The sequence below is a fragment of the Spermophilus citellus genome (assembly GCF_964194105.1).
Source record: "Spermophilus citellus genome assembly, chromosome: 2".
Lineage (NCBI taxonomy): Eukaryota > Metazoa > Chordata > Mammalia > Rodentia > Sciuridae > Spermophilus > Spermophilus citellus.
The window spans coordinates 36,780,945-36,803,400 of NC_138183.1; the positions used below are offsets into that span (position 1 = coordinate 36,780,945).

At 41.7% G+C, this 22,456-nt stretch overlaps 1 protein-coding gene across 7 annotated transcripts in view; it reads left to right on the forward strand.

The window, feature by feature from the left end:
• Positions 1–2,735: 2,735 nt before the first annotated feature.
• Positions 2,736–22,456, forward strand: part of RNF38 (ring finger protein 38) — a 140,285-nt gene continuing 120,564 nt past the window's right edge. For 6 of the 7 annotated variants that reach the window (XM_081273716.1, XM_081273718.1, XM_081273719.1 and 3 more), the window contains exon 1: positions 2,736–3,100. In XM_081273716.1, coding sequence (XP_081129842.1) covers positions 2,848–3,100 — 253 coding nt within the window. In that variant the 5' untranslated portion in view covers positions 2,736–2,847. The remainder of the gene's footprint in view (positions 3,101–22,456) is intronic. The other variant, XM_081273717.1, reaches the window with a different exon arrangement.

Sequence of the window (22,456 nt, forward strand, 5' to 3'; positions counted from 1 at the left end):
AACTTTCAATTCTTCTGCTTTAGTCTCCCAAGTCACTAGGATTACAGATGTGTGTCACCATGCCCATCTTGTGTCTGACTTTTTTCACTTAATATGTTTTCCAGTTCCATCCTTTTAATTGCAAATGACAGGATTTCATTTATTCATTCATCCTTCTTGTACTTTATTATTGAGACTGGGTCTTGCTCAGGCTGTCCTCAAACTTGAGTTTCTCCTGCCTCAGCCTCCCAAGTACCTGGGATTACAGATATGAGCCATTGTACCTGGCTTTCATTCTTCTTTGATTGATTAATACTCCATTGAATATAGATACCTTTTTTTTAATGCATTTTTAAAATATTTATTTTTTAGTTGTAACTGGACACAATATCTTCATTTTGCTTATTTATTTTTATGTGGTGCTGAGGATCAAACCCAGGGCCCTCCACATGCTAGGCGAGCGCGCTACCACTAAGCCACAATCCTAGCCCAAGATACCTTTTAACTTTCCAGTGGTAAGACTCTTCTTACCACTCATCACCCAGGCTGTGCTGCATCCCATTAAACCTGTTGTTTCTTAAACTCACAATGCTTTTTGAAATTTTATTCATTCATTTATTGTAGTGCTGAGGATCAAACCCAGGGCTGTACAAATGCTCTGCCATTGAGCTACATTCCCAGCTCCTAAGCACATAATGTTAATTTCTCTTCCTAATCATCACTGGAGGATGGAAATGTTAAGAGACAGGGACCACAGCAGAAAAAATTTGATTCATTCTTTTGTTTGCTCCCCTTAGTAGACAAGGTGAGGTGGGGTTTTACCTGACTTTCTCCCTTATTTCTTCTTGGCCTCAAGGCATCCAGGGATGCCTGGTTACTGGATTAAACCGGTAGACTGTCCCTTTTCTTCTAGGGCTTTTGCTCCAACTGGAGTTGTAAGAGCTGAAACTGGGGTTTGGGATTTGGGGTAGAAATAGACATGATTTTGCTCAAAGGTGCTGAGACCTATTGAAGGAAAGATTCCTCCATATAGTACTTACCATGCGTTCTTCTGTGGGCCCTGGGATGGAAGACCCAGCTAATAACATGACATTACCTGCCTCCTCTGTGACCATAGCCAAGGACTGAATTCATAAATCTTAGGTCTCTTGGCCAAAAATAATTTAATGTCTTTGCATCCACTTTTCTTGAACCTGCTCCAAATTGGTAAACTCCTATTCATCCTTAAGTTCTAAACTTCTGAGAATCTCACTGTTGTCCAAGGAGATTGTAAACTCTCTGAATGCCTGGATCATATTTTTATCATTGTATTTCCTGGTGCCTAGCCTTGCTGATGATTATGTGGATGAAAGATTATGCACCTCGTGGAGTGTGGTGGTGCACATCTGTAACCCCAGTGGCTCAGGAGGTTGAGGCAGGAGGATTGAAAGTTCAGAAAAAAAGAGGCGCTGAGCAACTCAGTGAGACCCTGTCTCTAAATAAAATACAAAATAGGGCTGGGGATGTGGCTCAGTGGTGAGTGTCCCTGAGTTCAATCCCCGATACCAAAAAAATTTATATATATCACTTAATGTCAAGGTGGAATTGGAAGTTTCTGTTGCCAAAGATTCAGTCACTCATCTCTTGTACTTGTCAACTTGTAGAGCTCTCTCCTCTAAGTTGCAGTTGGTGACTGCACGTGGGGAAAAGCTGTTGTTAACACTTCGTTGAAATGATCTGGTCAGCAGCTTGGTTGCACACTCACCCATAAGCCTGTACTTAAAGGTACCTCTAGCACATGGTTGAGTTTATTTTTGCCCCTTTGATATCAGAGTCACAGGAACATGGGAAGGAAATGTGCTGAGTGCCCAACATCACATCGGGGAAAGGAAGGCGGCCCTAAGGTCAAGAATCCGCAGAATTCTTGCCCTCAAAGGAAAGCGAAAGCCATCAGAACAGCTCCAGCCTTTCCAGCTTCACAGGCTCATTTTCTTTCGAGAGTAGGCCCAGTTGGGCTGGATGGTGTTTAACAAAATTTAAAGTGAGAAAGAGGAAGAGAAAGTCAGAAAAGGGGCCGGGGGGCCAGGGTTGAGCTCACTGACTTCTGCTCAAAATTCAAGATGGGTCTCCGAGACTCGGGGAAGGCAGCTCATCTCCATTTCTTTGGTTTCCGCCTGTGCCAGCCTCTCCAGGTCCGCGGAGACTTATTTATCATTGAAACACAGCTTAAGAAAAGAAGGCAGAGTTTCTTTCCTAAGTGTCGGAAAGGAGAAAACTTTGAGGAAACAGCCAAGAGAGGGAGATCAGTGGGTGGCTACAGCGCCGGGAAGAGGAAGGAGGTCGAGGCGGCGCAACTCGTGGAACGCGAAGCCGGCGGGCGGGCGGGCGGGCAGGCAGCAGCTCCCCAGGCCGAGCCCCCGGCACACTCACGGGCGCAAACCCCCGCGGAAGAGGGAGCCGCGCAACACAGCCCTGGCGCAGCCGGGCCCCGGGAAGCGCAAGGCCTGGCCCTTGAGGCCCGAGGCCGCGCCCCGTGGGCGGGCCGGGGGCGGGGCAGCCTTTGGAGCTGGGCTCCCCCGGCGGTCGACTGGCCCGCGGCCTCCCGGCATCAGAGAGCGGCCGCGGCTGAGGATACCCCTAGGCGCCGCCCGCCCGCCCCGGGAGTCGCGGCCGAGAAGCCTGGCGCCCATTGGCGGCGCGATTCGGCGTTCCCGCCCCCTCGACGGCCACGCCCCCTCCGCCGCCGCCGCCGCTTCCCGGCTCCGCCTCCTCCCCCTCGGGAGCCGCCTCCGTCGCCGCCACCGCCGCCGCCGCTGCTAGCCGGGGCCCAGCCAGCGCCCGCCGCGCCGGAGTCCAGTCGCAGCCCGAGCCGCTGCCTGCGGCCCCGCCATGAGCGGAAGCGCCGCCGCCGCGGTCGCCGCCGCCACCGCCTCAGCAGCAGCCGCCGCCGCGCACTTCCAGCCTCAGTCGTCGTCTCCAAGGCCGGGCCCCGCCGAGCTCGGGCCCCCGCGCCGCCCGCGCCCCCAGCCGCCGCCGCCCCGGCCCGAGCCCGCCGTCGCCGACCGCCTCAGCCCTCCGGGCCACGGGCCTCTCCGGGCGGGCGCGCAGGGTGGCGGCGCCTGCGGCCGAGCGCCGGGAGCAGGTACGGGGTCCTGGAGCTGGCCAGGCGGGGAGGGGCGTGGGTCGGCTCTGGGGGTGGGGGCCCCAAAGGCGTGTGGTCCAGCAGTCGGGCGCCGCGGAGGGGGAGGAGCGTTGTCCGGCTCAGCTTTGTCCGGCCCCGGAGCCCCTGTGAGCCCTGCGCCTCTGCTGCGCCGAGCGACTCACAAAGCGTTTTCCTACCCTGTGGGTGGCCTTCTCCCCCGGGGTGGGTAGGGCTAGACCTCGGTAAGTCTCCGCTGGGCGGAGAAGAAAACTGAGGCTTAAGAGGGGGAAGTGACTTGCCCAAGGTCACATAGCCAGCGAGAGTCGTAGGGACCCGGGGCCACCCTGGCACGGGTCCGGAGCCGAAGGAACTGGCAGGAGGCCCCCAGCCCCCGAGAAGTGAAGGAGATTGCACAGGGAGGAGGGGGCTAGGGCCTGGTCCTTGGCATACCCGCCCAGCCCTTTATGGGCTCGTTTAGGAGAAAAGATCTCTTGCGGAGTGGGACGGAGGAGCTGAGGCTGCTTGTGGAGCCGCAGGGGCGAGAGACTGCTGTGAGGGGTGTGCTCTCGGTGAGAGGGCTTTCTTAAGTGAATGGGGCAGAGCTTCGGAAACTTCTTATTGTGGGGACCGCTTGGTCCCTGCCAGGCCACCTTCCCCACTACTGCACGGACTAAGCTAGTTCAGCTGGAATTAATGGGGGAGGGAGGCCTGCTCGGTTTTATGGAGACGCCGATGTCTTTTTCACGAAATGACCTGGGGTTCGTTCGTGCCACAACCAGAAATTGTATAAATGGCCCTGGTAAAGGCATTTACAACCGAAGGCCATGTGAGTTTTTTTTCCAGGTGGTCTGGACCTACACACTTGGAGAACTCCCAGAGAAAGAACAGCTATCCCAGGCGGGGAGGGGAGAGGAAGCTGGGAAGGTTGGAACCAGTCACCCTCCCTCCTGCTTGGCATGCAATAATCAGAAATCCCTTTTTTGGGGGTGGGTGGGTGGGTGATTAGGTGGGTTGTTTTTACTGTGGGTGTATCTTGGAAAGAGAAGGGAGAGATGTGCAGTTACAGAGGAAAGGGGAAGAGAGCAACTGCAGTTGCAGGCAATGAAGAGGGTCCCATGAAGCCAGAAAATAGAAACTGGAATGAGGAAAAAGGAGAGGGTATTCAGTCATTGTGGGGGAAGGGAGATGAAAGGTTTGCTGAAGGGGGGAGGGTGTCTAGTGTAGAGAAAAAGATATGAGGATATTTCAAAGAGGAAGCCAAAGGTGATGAGTTTGAAAGGAGTCTGTTAAGGTGGATGGTACCTTACAAGGTTGAGTTTATTGTTTTGGTCTGTAATCACTTCATTTTCTTTGAGTAAGGATAGTCATATACTTTATGGAAACAGTCTAGCTTTATCACTCCTCCTGATCCCACCCCATTCCTGCTCCTGTTATAAGGATGCAGGCCCCCAAATGCCCTTAGTGTTATCTTGGAAGTAAGTCCCGACAAAAGAGGGAAGGGAAAGACTAATTAACCAATGCATTAATTAAGGCCCTTTGTCCAATGATTCCCTGTTTAAGTCAGCTGTTTTTTTGCTGTCCTCCTGCACCTCAGCTTTCCAGCTGTGGTGGCTCTTGGCCGGGTGCTTTGGGAAGAACTGCTGTGCTTCAGACAAGACATATTAGATTCCCCCCCCCCCCAATAAATTCACATTTGTATAAGAAAATATACAGACTTATAATCAGGAAGAAGCAAATTGAAACAACAGTGGATGCTATTTCATACCCACCTTATAGGCAAAATTAAATGCTGTGATAATTATTAGTAAGGTTGTGGGGAAATACACTGTTATATACTAGTGTGAATGTAAATGGGTACAGCTGCCATGGAGAGTGGTGATATAGTGATGTCTAGTTGAAAGTAGGCAGACATACCCATCTACCTAAAATTTCCCTTTCTGGTATATATTCAAAGAAATCATTATACCCTTTTTTAAGAAAATAAATACCAAAGAAGTATAAGACTGCTTATTCCAGCTTAAATTTCCACCAACAGACAACATAAAAATTTTTAGAGCCACACAATTGAATAGTATAACAGTGTAGAAAAAAAATTATAGCCAGTACATTAAAATGATCTTATGGAGCATGTGCCTGTAATCCCATCCTACTTGGGAGGCTGAAGCTGAAGGATGACAACTTTGAGGCCAGTCTGGCAACTTAGCAAGAAACTATGTCTCAAAAACAAACAAACAAACAAAAAATGACTGGGGATATAGTTCAGCAAGTCTCAGAAAAACTCTCACAGATCTTTCTACTTGTGTAAGATATGAAAACATGGAAAATAATAGTTTGTGGTTATTCACATATGTAGTAATAGTATAAAAACATGCGCAGGTAATACTAACACAAGTAATACTTGTCTTGGGTAGAGAAGATGAGGATAGGATTGAACAGAAGCATGTAAAGGGCTTTAACTAATACCTATAATATTACCTGAAACCTCAGTCAGGTAATTTACACATTAAGATTTGCTATCTTTGGGATGTGGGGTACAGAGATATTAAGTATATTACTCTAAATATTTTTCAGAAATATTTCTCATATGCAAAACATTTTCTTGTTTACAGAACACAAGAGTTTTTGTCCCATAATAATGAAACTCTAGCAAGCTACAGACTCCAACTTAGTCCAGCCTGTTAGACATGCAGGCTGGTGATTCTTTTCTACCCTACTCTGACCTGCCTAACCTAGTTCTGCTGTGGATGACATTTATTTGGGAACTGCTGATAGGTGTGGAGGATTTCATAGTCTTTCTAAACTTTCTAGTGGCCCGAGGTCAGCAGTTTGAGCTTTGTCAAAATAAATGCTCTAGCACATTCTGATTTATTAGATATATATGGAGGGGCTCAGACATCTGATTTTGAGAAAGCTCCCTAGTAGTTTTTTTTTTTTTTTTTTTGATACTGGGGATTGAACTCAGGGCACTCGATCACTGAGCCAAATCCCTTGCCCTAGTTTGTATTTTATTTAGAGACAGGGTCTGACTGGGTTGCTGAGGTTGGCTTTGAACTTTCAGTCCTCCTGCCTCAGCCTCCCAAGCTGCTGGGATTACAGGTGTGCACCTCTGTGCCCAGATAGATTTTTCTTTTTTTTAAATATTAATTTTATAGTTGTAGTTGGACATGATACCTTTATTTTATTTATTTTTATGTGGTGCTGAGGATCAAACCCAGGCCCTCACACATGCTAGATTTCGTGCTCTACTGCTGAGCCACAACCCCAGCCTTCCTGCTAGTGTTTTTTTTTTTTTTTTTTTTGGTATTGGGATTGAAATCACTGACTTAATATCCACAGAACTTAATTTTTTATTTTGAGATGGGGTCTCACTATAAGTTCAAGGCCCTCCTGTATCAGTGAGATTATAGGCATGTGCTATTGTGCCCAACTTCTCCCCAGTAGACTCTTGATGCCCACTGAAGTTTGGAAGCACTGTTTTAGCTTTGCCATAGCCTTCCTCAGGCTGTATTCTGTTGTCCCTCCTAGAAATCTGGGGTATGATTTGGACTCATGCAATTCTCAGCTCTTTGGTGGAGCCTAAAAGAATATAGGGTTGGATGCCCATACCCATTTTAATCCAGGTTGTCACCTCTTATTTTCAGACAGGTAACAAAGGGACTTGCTACCTACCAAGGCTGATTATCAGCATTTATGACTTCTATTACATATGCCCATGGTTTATAGCTAGGATAAGAGTAAAAAGGGTCTAATCTAGAATGAAAATTAGCCAATTTTGAGAACCTGTGGCCCTGTACATGCTAAGCTTGAGCTCTATCAATCAAATATACCTTTAGGACCCTTGTTGCTTAAAACAAAACAAAACAAAACAAAAACTACTGGTGACACTGAAAATGAACCCAGGGCCTCCCACATGCCAGGAAAGCACTCTACTATATACCCCAGCACCGCCATCCCCTTCTTTAAAATTATGGACCCTTCTCACCAAATTGCCTAGGCAATTGACTTGGAATTTGCAATCCTCCTGTTTCAGCCTTTCCAGTAACTAGGATTGCAGGCGTGCACCATCATGCCTGGCCCTCATGCCTTTCTTAAGAGAAAGGTGGTTCATCCTTCTGCAGATGATACGAATTGTTTTAGTGTTTTAGCTTATGACTTACATTTGTCATTCGGCTATTTGAACCCATAGTTGAACAGATTCTAGTCTTTAGGAAACTGGTTAACCCTTAAATTGAAAGTTTCCTTTCTCCCAAATATGCTAGTTTTTTTTTTTTCTTTGCTAGATTTCTTTTTCTTTTTTGTATCGGGGCACTTTGCCATTGAGTTATACTTTCAGCCCTTTTTATTTTAGTTTGAGACAGTCTTATAAAATTATGGAGATTGGTGAACTTGAAATCCTGCTTCAGCCTCCTGAGTCACTGGGATTACAGCTTTTACTAGATTTCTTTTTGCTGTAGTCCTTGTTCTATTCCTAATGTGTTTAGGGATGAACATATATTAAATGTGAGTTTTTCTGATGATGAAATTTGCAAAATGCTTGTTTTGTTTGTTTTTGTGATGCTGAGGATAGGATACAGGACTTCACATGCCAGGCAAGCACTCCACCACTGAGCCACATACCCAGCCCTTAAATGCCTGTTTATGTTGATGTTCTTCTTTTTGTAAACCCACTTTAGTGGTACAACATTGGTCCAGGTACACTTTATATTACGGTTGCTGTGTAGGAATGTAGATTCCTTCTAGCACAAGGACACCTGTTTTGGGCTATAAGTGAGGGTAGAGATCTGTTACCAAAATGAGCATCTGGTGTGGAACTGTGTGTCCTCAGAAAGGGTTCCTTTATCTCATTCACTGAGGTGCCTTATGAATAGCACTGCCCACCAGCTTTGGGACTCTAGGTCTAGCTCTAACTAACTGGGTCATCCATATTCGTCATGGCTCTGCCATGGGAGCTGGATTGGTGCTGGATCTGAGGCTCAAAAGAGTTCTTCATGTAAACTTTTCATGGCAAAGAGCCCCAACCCTGGCTTTACATCAATCACCTGAACTGTCCTGTATTTGATCCCTATTATTTATGAAAATATAGAATGAGAGAAATCATTAAAAATACAGAAGTATCAGGTAAGTGAAGGAGAAAAGATAGCTATGGGTTGCATTTGCTCTGATATTCTGACAGTGCTCACTTTGAGGGGGAAATGCAATGTTATTTTTCTCTTCTGATTTCTCCCTGTACCAGCATTCTTGAATTTTTGAAGACCTCAGGCTTTTTAGCCATTTTCGAAAATATTTATCCATTTGTATTTTCCATTAAGTGGTTGTTTATGCTTCCTGCTGTTTCATTTTTTTTTTTTTTCTTGGAGAGAGAGGAGGGAGGAGTATGAACCAAGGACAAGACTGGACTTCCTACTGCTTTTGCAAATAATGGCGGAGTGTTTTCCAGAATAGTTGTCATGGGAGAGTGATATTCTAGGGGCTCAAGGGAGGTACAGGTTTCTGTTGTCTTTTTATTATTTCTAAACATGATTAAGGCTCTTAGAGAATTGCATAAATCTATCACTGCCTTTTTTGCTTTCATGGTAAACTATACATAGAAATAGGGGAGTGAGAGATTACAAGTTTTGATGTATATGCTCATTTGATTTCTTTGAAAGACAAGTGAAGGAAAAAGTGGAAAGAGGAAGAAGTATGTGCATGGAAGAAAGTAGCAGGCAGTTAGGTTGTAGGGCATTCTGTGGTGCTTTTGAGACATTACTTGAGTTGAAGAGAAGTTATCTATTCTGCTCTAACATCTTTGATTTTAGTGTTTATAAATGGTGCTTGCTGAGCTTCTGTTGAAATCTATATTATTGTCACAGAATTAAAAAATGGGCATTTCTCAGACAACTGCAAGAGGGTGACCTGAAAGCAAAGTCAAGTATTCATTTCATAATTACTTTTGCAAATAGAGAGGAGTTGGGATTCATAATAAACAAAAAGTATTTTTCATTTGTGCTGTCTTGTTTAAAAATAAGTTCTAAATGCCTCTTTGTATATAGATTTTTTTTTTATTGCCACTTTAGTACATATTTGAGCATCTACTGGGGGCCAGTAACGCTAATACTGGCATTAGTATGTGAACCACCAATTCACTCCAGTGATAACTTTCATTGTCAGAAACCTAGCTATACTGAGATGAGCACAGAGGGTGCACTTCAGGACAGCTGTTGCTTGCTTTTCTTCCCTATTTCTTGTTTCCTTCTGCTCCCTGGCCTTCTGGGCTTGTGGTGATTGTGCCCATCTGTCAGGACAGCATCCGCCCCTACCCCCATGGGGAGGAGTGGAGAGGCTGAGGGAACCCTTACTGATTAGCCATGAGAAAAAAAACCAGAAACAATATTGAAACCAAACTGAGGGCCACCCTAACAGATCCAGCTCCTCTGTTTCTGTCACCCATCCTTTGCAGTGGAGCCTGGAAGGCATCCCTCCATTGCCCATCTTACAAAGAAGCTTTGTGTATAAGGATGTTCTAAAAGGCGGGATCACTGTAATTATAATTCCTTAAGCACAACCAAGTAATGGGGGCAGACAGGGTAAAGATGGTATCCAAGTACTTGTTGGTAGGGAAAAGTCAGGGAGGGATTAAAAATCATCTGGGAATAGTATCCAGAAGTGGATAATAGAGCAGCGTTGGTGATGCTGACAGGAACATGTTTAAGTGAGTAGTACATTTAAGAGTTTTCTACTACTTGCAAGATTATTGAGGGTTTAAAAACACAAGATTGAGCATGAAACTTTTTCCCCTTATCTGAAATTGTAACTGAAAAGTACTTTAGAAGAAGGTATATAGAAATCTGGGTCTACTTTGCTTTGTGTTTGTGTTGTCAGAGTGATTGATTGAGTTCTGAGTTTTGAAAAGCCAAATATCTAACTTGCTTACTTACCAGGGCATACTCCCACTCATCTGTATGTATATATATATATATATTTTTTTTTTAAGTAAGTAATGACTGACATTTTGGGGAAGTTGATTTTCCCTGCTGCTACCAGGAAAAAAAAAATCATTCTGCAATATGAGCTTAATAAACTTTTTTTTTTTTTTTTTGTGATACTTGGGATTGAATTCAGAGCCTTGTACATAGACTCTACCACTGAGATACATTCCCAGCCCCTGTTATTTTATTTAAATTCAGGCTCTTGCTAAATTTGCCCAGGCTATCCTGCTCCTGCTGCAGCCTCCTGAGTAGCTGGTATAATAGGCATATGCCACTATACTTGGCTGTAATAAACTATATCCATCATTCTGTCATAATGTGCTTCTCCGCTCTATTGCCAATCTTTAAGTGAAAACATTTTAAAAATATATTAACCACTACTATATTACTTGTTATTAATATGTCAAACAAACTGCTTAAAAAAGAAGTATACTAAATAGTTGCTTGCAGAGGTGATCTTTAGGTTTTAGGATAATGGCCCCCAATAGTCTTTACTCAGGATGAGTAAAGAGCCCTCTCTCTTTTTTTTTTTTTTTGTCATAGTTAGCATTGATATCTATATTGTACAGGTTAATAGTGTGTATCCCATGCAAACCGATAGCTATTGTAAACTGGCCCTTCTTCAAATTCTTTGGAGTCCAATCAAGAGTTGGACCTTATCCTTTTTTTTTGTGGGGCATGGGTACTGGGATTGAACTTAGGCACTCACAATGAGCCACATCCCAGCCCTATTTCATATTTTATTTAGAGATAGGATCTCATTGAGTTGCTTAGCTCCTTGCTTTTGCAGAGACTGGCTTTGAACTCACGATCCTCCTGCCTCAGCCTACTGAGCCACTGGGATTATAGGTGTGCGCCACTGTGACCAGCAGGAGTTGGACCTTATTCTTATTGTTTAGTATGATTTTGTCCTGGTTAAAGGAAATCTACATTAAATTTATCTTCACATAAGTCTGCTGGGTAGCTCATTAAAAATCCTGTACAGGGGCTGAGGCTGTAGCTCAGTGGTTAAGTGCTTGGCTCGCATGTGTGAGGCACTGGGTTCAATCCTTAGCACCACATAAAAATAAATAAGGATGTTGTGTGTTCATCTACAACTAAATAAATATTTAAAGAAAATCCTGTATAAGAGGCTTTACTAATCAATCTGATAGTTACATTTTGTGAGGTTTTTTTTTTTTTTTTTTTTTTTGTCCTGCGGAGGATTGAACTATATCTCTAGCCCTTTGTTGTTGTTCTTTTTAAAAAAATTTTTATCTTGAGATAGGGTCTTACTAAGTTGCTTAGGATCTCTCTAAATTGCTGAGGCTGGCTTCAAACTTGTGATCCTCCTGCCTCATCCTTCCAAGTTGCTGGGATTGCAGGTGTGTGTCCCATGCCTAGCATTAAATTTTATGAGAATTAAAAATATATAAGGATCTATTTTATCTGCTTTTAGTGAAAAAGTCCTTTTTTGGGGGGGGTTTAAAGTATTTTATTATGCTAAAAATAAGGTGAAACCAATTTTTGATTATATGCAAGCCAAATAAATGTATACTTGATGCAGTTATTTATTATAACTTTATTTTCCAAGATTGTTTAATAATAAACTATATAGTTAAATAAAGATATTTTCCACAATGATATAAGACTGTTCACATTCCTTTTTAAAATTTTTTAAATTTGTTCTTATTCATTATATATGGCAGTAGAATGTATTTTGACATATTATACATATATGGAGTATAACTTCTCATTATTCTGGTTGTACATGATATAGAATTACATTGGTTGTATAATCATATGTGCAAAAAAGTTTTTTTTAATCCCTCCATTTTGTTCAAGTATGTTGATCAGTAGAACTTGTATTTTATCTTTTTTTAAAAAAAATATATTGTTTAGTTGTAGATGGATACAATATCTTTATTTTGTTTATTTTTATGTGGTGCTGAGGATTGAACATAGTGCCTCACACATGCGAGGCAAGCGCTCTACCCCATTTTCTTAGAAAATCTCCCATGTTCTGTGATTCTGAGATTTTTTTTTGGTACCAGGGATTGAACCCAGGAGAGCTTAACCACTGAGCCACATGCCCAGCCCTTTTTTATATTTTATTTAAAGACAGAATCTTTCTACATTTCTTTCTTTTTTTTTTTTTTATATTTTTATTTTTTAGTTCTCGGCGGACACAACATCTTTGTTGGTATGTGATGCTGAGGATCGAACCCGGGCCGCACGCATGCCAGGCGAGCGCGCTACCGCTTGAGCCACATCCCCAGCCCTCTTTCTACATTTCTGAGGCTGTTTTTGAACTTGCAGTCCCCCTGCCTTAGCCTGAGCCAAGCCCTTGGGATTATAGGGGTGCACCATGGCACCCAGATGATCTTTCTTTTTGTTTTTTGGTACTGAGGATCGAACCCAGGGTTTTGTGCATGCAAGACAAGCACTCTACCTACTGAGCTATATCCCCAGCCCAGGATTCTAAGCTCTTAACCATGTATTTTGGGGGGCACTTAGGCAGATACAAAACTTGTCAAGGAAAATGTGGCATTGCTTGGAGGAACTTCTGAATCCTAATCTTTTTGTGCACATGGGTACCCTGACTGTCCCCCAAATCAGCTCGAATGGGTGTTTTTATTTTTTAAAACCTTACTTTTCATAATAAGCTCTGATTTTTCATGAGCTAAAGCATAAACACATCCCTTTGTTAAGTAGAATGGAATATGAACATATCAGGTATCAGTTGAGGAACCTACTATTATGTCAGTGCTGTCTGAACCAGTGGATTATTTGAGAAAGATAATCTAGCATAGTGATTCCCAAATGTTCTGCCTTAAAATTGGTTGGGATCCTTGTTCATTCTCTATCATAAAGTAGATCGTGAGGTGGCCTAAAGTTGGAATCTGACATTATGTAAATTTTCTCATAAGCAGTTTTTGATGGAAAAATGGAATTCTAAGGTCCAAACGAGGTACAGTACTTATAGACTTTTGGAATGTGTCCTGTTTGAGTTGAGAACTTGCCAACTCAAATCTTTTTTCCCCTTCTTTGCCAGATTTTGTGTGTGTGTGTGTGTGTGTGTGTGTGTGTGTGTGTGAGAGAGAGAGAGAGAGAGAGAGACTGAGAGAGAGAGAGAGAGAGAGACTGAGGATTGTATCCAGTGCTTCATTCATGCTGGACAAGTAAGTGCTCTACCACTGACCTACACCCCCAGCCCTCCTACTTGCTTAGTGATACTTAGAAAGAACAAATTAACTTTTTGCCTCTCAAAATTACTAACCAGTATGGAATTAATTCATAGGAGGAAGACATTCTTTCTATACAAACCAGTAAAAACTAATCCAGACAGTTGAGTTTTCATATACTTGCTGGTTTATTAATAATCAATAATCGTAGCCTCAAAATATAGTATAATGTTTTGGGGCTCTTAAGGAAGATGCTGTTTACTATCTTTGGCAGGAACTCTGTATTTTCATTGTATGTTACTGGGGATTGAATTTAGGGTCTTGCAACATACTCTATGAGTGCCCTCCCACTGAGATAGAACCACCCAACCCTTTAAAAAAGGTTTTTCTTTGAGTTGGGGTCTTGCTATACTGCCCAGGCTAGCCTTGAATTATTGATCCTTTTGTTTCAGCCTTTAGAATTGCTGGGATTACCTGTCTGCCACCAAACCTGGCCTGAATCCTGAATTTTTGTGACCTTATTATCCAAGATTTTTTTCTTTTCTTTTCTTTTCTTTTTTTTTTTTTCCTTCCTTTTCAGTACTGAATCCAGGGACTTGCACATGCAGGCAAGGTTTCTATTACTGACTGGGCCATATCCCCAACCTCAGTGTTTTCTATCAAAACTGGGTGCGGTTGCCCATATTTGTAATCCCAGTGATTAGGGAGGCTGAGGCAGGAGCATCACAAGTTCCAGGCCAGCGTGGGGAAACTTGATATCCTGTCTCAAAATAAAAAGGGCTGGGTTATAGGTTGTAGCTCAGTGGTAAAGCACCCCTGGGTTCCACTTCCAGTGCTGCAAAAACAAAACTAAAGATAGAAAACAACCAAAAAAAACTCCCAAACGGGGCTGGGATTGTGGCTCAGTGGTAGAGCGCTCGCCTAGCACAGGCGGGACCCGGGTTCGATTCTCAGCACCACATACAAAAATAAAGGCATTGTGTTGTGTTCATCTACAAAAAAGATATTCATTCTCTCTCTCTCTCTCTCTCTCTCCTTTAAAAAAAAAAAACTCCCAAACTCTGCATATATTGTCAGGAACAGTTAGAAGTTAATGCTATTCTGTAGTGATATTTTAAAGCTTTAAGCTACTACTATATGATTTTTTTTTTTTTTTTTTTTTTTGGTGGTGGTGGTGAGGTCCTGGGGACTGAACCCAGGACTGTTCTACTATTGAACTACAAACCTAGTCTTTTTTTTTAAATTTATTTCTTACATACATGAAAATAGTGGAATGCATTATATTCATAATTATCCACTCACAGCACAATTTTTCGTAACTCTGTATATAAAGTATGTTCATGTCAAATAATGCCGTTATACATGAGTTCTCTCTTTTTTTTTGCATTACAATTCTTTTTTTAAAAAAATACTTTATTTTTTATTTATTTATTTTTTAGGTGGACACAATATCTTTATTTTTTATTTTTATGTGGTGTTGAGGATTGAACCCAGCACCCTGCACATGCCAGGTGAGCGCGCTACCCCTTGAGCCACATCCCCAGCCCTCATTACAATTCTTAATACCCCTTTATACCACAATTTATCATATCTCTGTTTGTATATAACGTATGTTGACACCAAATTCACATCTTCATACATGTATTTTGTTTAATTTTTTTTAAAATTTTAAGACGGTATTTTATTTTGATGTTTTAAAAATATTATTTTGAGTTGCTGAGGTTGGTGTCAAATTTGGGATCCTTCTGTCAGTCTCCTTTCTGGGTTATAGGTATGTGTTACCATGCTTGGCCATTTTTCGTTTTTTGTTACTAAAGATATCAAACTCAGGACCTTGTACATGTTAGGCCAGCACATGTCACTGAGTTACATCTTCAGCCTTTTTCATTTTTTTTATTTTGAGACAGGGTCTTGCTAAGTTGCAGAGGCTGGTTTCAAATTTATAATCTTCCTGCCTCAACTTCCTGAGTAACCTGGGATTACAGGCATGTACCTCCATGCCTGGCAGAATTTGACTATATATTTTGAATCTAACTGTTGGTGGACAAAATGATTTAAAAAATTAATTCTGTCTCAATTGACAGAAGTGATTTTTTTTTTTCTCTTGGTAGTGGGAATTGGGGATTGAACCCAGGGACACTTGACCACTGAGCTACATGTCCACCACCCCCTCCCATTTTATTTTTGGTACCAGGGGTTGAACTTAGGAGCACTGGACCACTGAGCCACATCCCCAGCCCTATTTTATATTTTATTTAGAGACAGGATCTCACTGAGTTGCTTAGCTTTTGTTTTTTCTGAGGCTGTTTTTGAATTTGTGATCCTCCTGTCTCAACCTCCCAAACTGCTGGGATTATAAGCATGTGCCACCATGCCTATCCCTATCCCTTTTTATTTTGAGTCACGGTCTCACTAAGTTGTTCAGACTGGCCTTAAACTTGGGATCCTCCTGCATCAGTTTACTGAAATGAGATGCTGAAATTACAGGTGTGCACCATCACAACAGACAGATGTGATTTTTAAAAAATATTTTTATTTAGTTGTAGTTGGACACAATACCTTTATTTGATTGATTGATTGATTATATGTGGTGCTGATTATATGTGGTGGGCCTCGCAGGTGCTAGGCAAGTACTCTACCGCTGAACCACAACCCCAGCCCAGAAGTGATTTTAACAGACAATTTTGGAGCTATGTTGGAGAAGTTTAAGAAGGTGTGGAGTGTGGGTAGAAATCGAACTAATATTACTATACTGAAATCTTTTTATAGTACTTTTGAGTACTATAAAAACTCAAGGCCAAATTTTATTTTAAGGCTTAATTAAACCCCCTTGTTTTTGTATAGGAAATTATCAAATTGAAAGGAGGCTTTATAAATTTTAATTCTAAGATTGCTTTATGAAGGGAGAGGCAAATCAAATTGTATATGGGCCCCACAGAATTGACCATGCTATTTCCTGGGTCTGGGAAGCTGAGTGGGGAACTGTGTTGTAACGGGATAGGGCAGAAGCCTGGTAGGAGCCAGAAGTAAAACTGGAAGCGCCTTAAAAAGACAGATTGCTGTATTGTAAATTAAGCTGAATTGAGCAGTGAGACTACAAATATTTGTTTCTTTTTTGTGGTAGTAAGGATTGAACCCAGAGGCACTTTGCCCCTGAGCTACATCCCCAGCCCTTTAATTTGTTTTGAAACAGGGTGTCACTAAATTGCTGAGGCTGGGCTTGAATTTGTGATTCTCCTACTTAAGCCTCCCAAGTATCTGAGATTACAGGCTAGCACCACCTGTACAGATGTTTCTTAAGCACAAATGTGTATGTATTCATCTGTAGTTTTCCTGAGAGTCACTGTGACTGCAGTAAGACAGAATGGAGGAAAATAAGAGAGGCAAAGGGATCATGCAGACAGGGGTTTCAGGATGCAAGTTTTTAAATGAAATCTGAACTTTCCAGAGAAGTAGCAGGAAATTAAAGGTGGAATGCTGGGGACATTTATCTGGCTTCCTAAACTATGTGGAGGTGAGGACTGCGACATGAAAGTGGGGAATAGGTAACACTTATATGTTGGTAAAACTGTTCAGTTTCAGAGAAAGTATATCCCTCTGGTTTGTTTTAAAATGATGGATTTCCACCTGGGCACATCCTAGCTACTTTGGAGACCAAGGCAGGAGAATTGTAAATTCAAGGCTAGTTTGGACAATCTAGCGAGAGATCCTGTTTCCAAAAAAAAAAAAAAAAAAAAAAAAAAAAGTCTGGGAATTTAAATTAATGGTAGAGTCTTGCCTAGCACATGGGAGGTACTAGGTTCAATCCCAACACCTTAAAAAAAATTCCCATTGTAATATTAATACAAAAATTAGCTAATCTTGTTAATTTTATTATGCCTGGAGTTTACATCAGAATTCTTTTTAAAATAACTCATGATATAACATTGTCACCTAAAAGGAATAAATTTCCAGGGAGATTTAATGGTGGTTATGTGCTGTCACACACAAGGATGACACTGCCAACATGCTCTAACTAGGGCATGAAGAGCTGATGTTTTCAGGACTGATAGAGATAACATTTATATTCTAGAGATTAAAAACCACTGATTTCCTCCATGTCTTAAGCCACTCACAGACACTGTGTAGATGGGTACAGGTTAATATGGATTGGGATTATGATTTATGGCTCTGAGTTAGATCTGTGTTTCTCACACTTTACTTATGCACAACCTGAGGATCTTGTTAAAATTCAAGGACCCAGGTGATGGTGGACCTAGTTTTAATAGCCAGGAGATGAAGTAATGGTTCACGAACTTTAGCATATACCACGATTATGTGGAGGGCTTGTTAAAAGGAAAATTACTGGGCCTCATCACCTGAGTTTAGTTCACTGAGGTGGGGCCTGATAATTTGCATTTTAAACAAATGTTTATTGCTAATATAACTGAGGGGGAGGGGAACATTTAGAGAGTTATTGAGGTAGAGTATAAATAACTCTGAGGAGTCAGGTGTGGTGCTGTATGCCTGTAATCCCAGTAACTGAGGAGGCTGAGGCAGAATGATCCTGAATTCTAGGCCATAATGAGACCCTGTTTCAAAATAAAAAAAATTAAAAAGGACTGAGGATGTAGTTCAGTGGTAAAATGCCCTTGAGTTCTGTCCCCAGTACCAAACAACAACAACAAACCTAAATCCCTGAGGAGAAACATGCCATCTATCTTGGCTCCCTCCCCTCCTCCTAGATGCTATCTGCTGTGTTGCCCTGACTGGCCTTGAACTTTCCACTCTCCTGCCTCAGCCTCCCAAGTAGCTGGTATTATTTTTTATTTTGAAAAGTTGCTGAGGCTGTAGTTGAATTTGCATTCCTCCTGCCTAAGCCTCCCAAGTCAATGGGATTGTAGGTGTGCTCCCACCATGTCCAGCCCATCTTGGCTTCTTTTTTTGGGTATCAGAGATTGAACTCCGGGACACTTGACCACTAAGCCACATCCCCAGCCCTATTTTTTTTTTTTTTTTTAATTTATAGACAGGGTCTACATTGAGTGGTTTAGTGCCTCGCTTTTTGCTGAGGCTGGCTTTGAAATCGCAATCCTCCTGTCTCATCCTCCCCAGTTGCTGGGATTTTAGGGCCTCACCAATAAAATGCACTGGCTCATCTTGGCTTCCTTTTTTTTTTTTTTTTTTAAAGAGAGAGAGAGAGAGAATTTTAATATTTATTTTTTAGTTTTCGGCGAACACAACATCTTTGTTTGTATGTGGTGCTGAGGATCGAACCCGGGCCGCATGCATCCCAGGCGAGCGCGCTACCGCTTGAGCCACAACCCCAGCCCTCATCTTGGCTTCTTGAACTTTCTTTTCTTTTTTTTCCCCCTGAAGCTCAGGATGACCCCAGGGCATTATATATGCTAGAAGAATGTTCTGTCGCTGAGCTGAACTCCAACTCTTGAGCATTATTTTCTAACTGGACTAAAAGTGATGGAAAAGAAGATTGAAGAAAATAGTAGAATATACCATTCATGTGAAATAACATCCTGTAAAACAATTCTTTGTATCTTGTTGTATATACGTTTCACCATCTGTCTAGATATCCCACCAAACTGATACTAACAAAGATGATTATTTCCAGAGAGGAGAAAAATGTAGGCTCATGGAGGGTGGGACTTCAGTTGTCTATATAAAGTTTTACTTTTTTCCTTCTTTTTTGTGGTACCAGGGATTGAATCCAGGGCCTTTGGCGTGCTAAGCAAGCGCTCTACCGTTGAGATACATTTCCAGCCCCTTTTATTTTATTTTGAGACACGTTCTTGCCCAGACTGGCATTGAACTTGTCCCCCTGCTTCAGCCTCCTGAGTAGCTGGGATTATAGAGATGTAACACCATGACCCGCAAGGTTTTACTATTTAATGAAGATATTGTGCTTTTATAATTATTTTATAAAAGTTAGAAGTCTAGGCCACCTTTTCTACTACCTCTTTGTTCCAGATAAAGAACTCTCAGGCATTTTGGATTGAAGGGTTGGAAGAGATTACTTATCCACCTCACCTGCCAGAGCAGCCTGCATTATAGGGTCAGGTTCTACTCAGCTGTCTCCTGTCTGCTTTTGGGGCCTCAGCAATAATTGTTCTGCTTTTGTTGGTTTGGATTTCTCTGATTTCATCCCATGTGTTTTCTGTGGGCTCCCCACCCCAATTTTGTAATTGTTACTTTTATAAAAAAGCACTCAGATTATTCTCTTTTTATGTGGTGGTGAGGATCGAACCTGGGCCGCACTCATGCGAGGCGAGCGCACTACCCCTTGAGCCACACCCCCAGCCGAGATTATTCTCTTTTTAATAATGCAGAATAGATGTCTCTTTTCTCAGAGTAGATGTCAAATGCGTTTTTTTCCCAAAGAATTTAACATTTTTTTAAAAAATTTGTTTTTTACGAGGTGCTGAGGTTCGAACTCAATGCCTCACTCAGTGGCGAGTGTTCTACCACTGAACTACAACCAGAGTCCGGCATTCAGGTTATTCTAATTTGTGTCTATTATGTCTTTATTGTTGGGACCTTTCTGATGGTTTCTGATGTTTTCTTTAAAATATTTTTTAGTTGTAGATGGTTATAATACTTTTTACTGGATCAAACCCAGTGCCTCACATGTACTAGGCGTGTACTTTCCTATGTTCTTGTTCCTCTCTTTACTATAGTACCAAAGGTGGTAATAGGTACCATTTTGTTGCATGTTCTTCTAAATACTTTCTGTTCATAGCCACTCTCAAGTGTATTTTTGTGTGTATATATACACGGTAAACACAATGATCTTATTATATTTCTCTAATTTTTTTTTACTTTGTGGCCATCTTTGTATATCAGTTTAAATATCAATCTCATTTTTTAAAAATATTTTTTAGTTGTCAATGGACATTTACTTTGTTTATTTTTGTGTGGTGCTGAAGATCGAACCCAGTGCCTCACAATGCTAGGCAAGCACTTTTCCACTGAGCCACAACCCCAGCCCCTCTACCTCATTCTTAATAGTATAAGAATACTTAATAGTATAAGAAATATAATAATATTCCATTATATTTCATGTGGTCATAACACAGTTTCACCAGTCTTTTTTTTTTTTTTTTTGGTACCAGGGATTATAGGCATGTGCCACCAAGCCCAGCAACATTCTTCTTGCTTTTGACAGAGGTTTTTCATTGTGTTCCTTTGAATTTTGCTGGTGTTAGGGAAAACTCTTATTTTATAACCTGACTTTCCCCTGCTCTTTATATTTCCATAGATTTTTCTTGTGTTTTCTAGTTGAATAACCTGATTGTTGGCAAATATTGCTGATTTAGACTCCTTTTCAATATTTCCCTCCTTTTTCTTATTGCATTGGTTAGACCATAAAATTCAGGAAAATGTCACATTCAATTTCAGTGTATTAAGACTGCTTTGGGAGCAGGGCGCTGTGGTGCATGCCAGCTGGGCTCCCAGCGGCTCCAGAGGCTGAGGCAGGAGGATTGAGAATTCAAAGCCAGCTTCAGAAAAAGCAGGGTGCTAAGCAACTCAGTGAGACCCTCTCTCTAAATAAAATACAAAACAGGGCTGGGGATGTGGCTCAGTGGTGGAGTGCCCTTGAGATCAATCCTCAGTACCAAAAAACAAAAACAAAAACAAAAAAAAACCAAAAAACAAAAAACCAAAAAAGACTGCCTTGGGTTATTCAGGAAAATGTCACAGCTTTATTTGCTGTATTAAAACTGCCTTGGTTATGTTTCACTCTTTATTGTTGGATCAACTGTGGGACTGAAACCTGACAGATTAGGGACAATTTTTTATTGAGTTTTTCTCAGAGTAGATGTCAAATGCCTTGCTCTTTATTCCTTGGTACTGGGTGCCAGGAATGCTTTACCACTAAGCTAAAACCTCAGTCTTTTTTCTTTTATCTTTCAAACCGGGGCCTTGCTAAATTTCTGAGGGTCTCACCAAGTTTCTGAGGCTTGCCTCTTGTTGGAATTACAGGCATGTGACCTTATCCCCAGAGCCTCATTCAAATATAATAGGTACCTATCTTTGTATTTGTCTGATTCACTAGTACCATTGTACCCTCCATGACCATGTCTCTGCATTATTATAAATGATTTTTGTCTGGTATACCTTAGTGGGAGACAGACTATAACCAATAAACATACCACAAGTGCTACTCAGGCTGAAGTTGTGGCTCTGTGTGTAGAGCGCTTACCTTATGTATGAGGCCCTGGGTTTGATTCTCAGCATCACACACACACAAAAATAAATAAATAAAATAAAAAGAAAGGGGGAAAAGGACCATATCTAACTTAAAAAAAAAAAAAAAAGAACAGTTAAAGCGGGGTAAGAAAAGAGTGAAGGGAGTAAGTACTGTTAAAATTCGTTGGTCAAATAAAAGTCTCTTTAGTATGGTGACATTTGAGCAGAGACCTGAGGGAAGTGTAGAATCAAGCTGTGTAAGTGCAGAATCCCTGAAGCAAATGAGTGCTTGTTGTATTGAAGGATCAAGAGGGACTTCTGAGTGGCCAGAGAGGAGTGGAGTGACCTGAGGTAGTAAGGTGACCTTTTAAGCTGTTAGGGGTGTGTGTGTGTGTGTGTGTGTGTGTGTGTGTGTGTGTGTGTGTATATATATATATATATATATATATGTATACATATATATATACACACACATGTTGGATAGTGGTGGTTCTGGGAATCAAATCCAGGACCTCACTATGTAAGGCAGGCACTCTACTGCTGAACTACACTCACTTCCAGCTCCAAAAAGACTTTCTTTTTGACTTTTTCTGAATGAGACCGATCACAAAGTATAAGAGCAATAATATGACCAAGACTTCACTCTCAGAATGATCATTCAGGCTGCTGTGCTGAGAATGAGTATAGAAGGGTAAGGGTTGAAGCAAGAAAAGCAGTTAGGAGGCTATGGTAGTAGAGCAGGAGAAAGACAAGGTGCTTTATGTGCTAATTGGTCGTAGCTGGGAAGTTGGCTAAGTGAGAAACAGACTGTTTAGTGTACAGTGAGTCACCCTTCAGCCTTTGTCAGCTTGACCCCCCATCCCCACCCCTTTTGGGTACAAGGGCTTTCTTTCACTTTCCTGAAATTGTGTCCAAAACAGTGGACATCAGGCCACATCTTACTCCATTTCTTAACAGAATTCTCCCCAGGATTTACCTCTTCTTGGATTACAAACTCTGTAATTTCATAATCCTGGGTTTCCTCTCACCTTTGTGTAGAG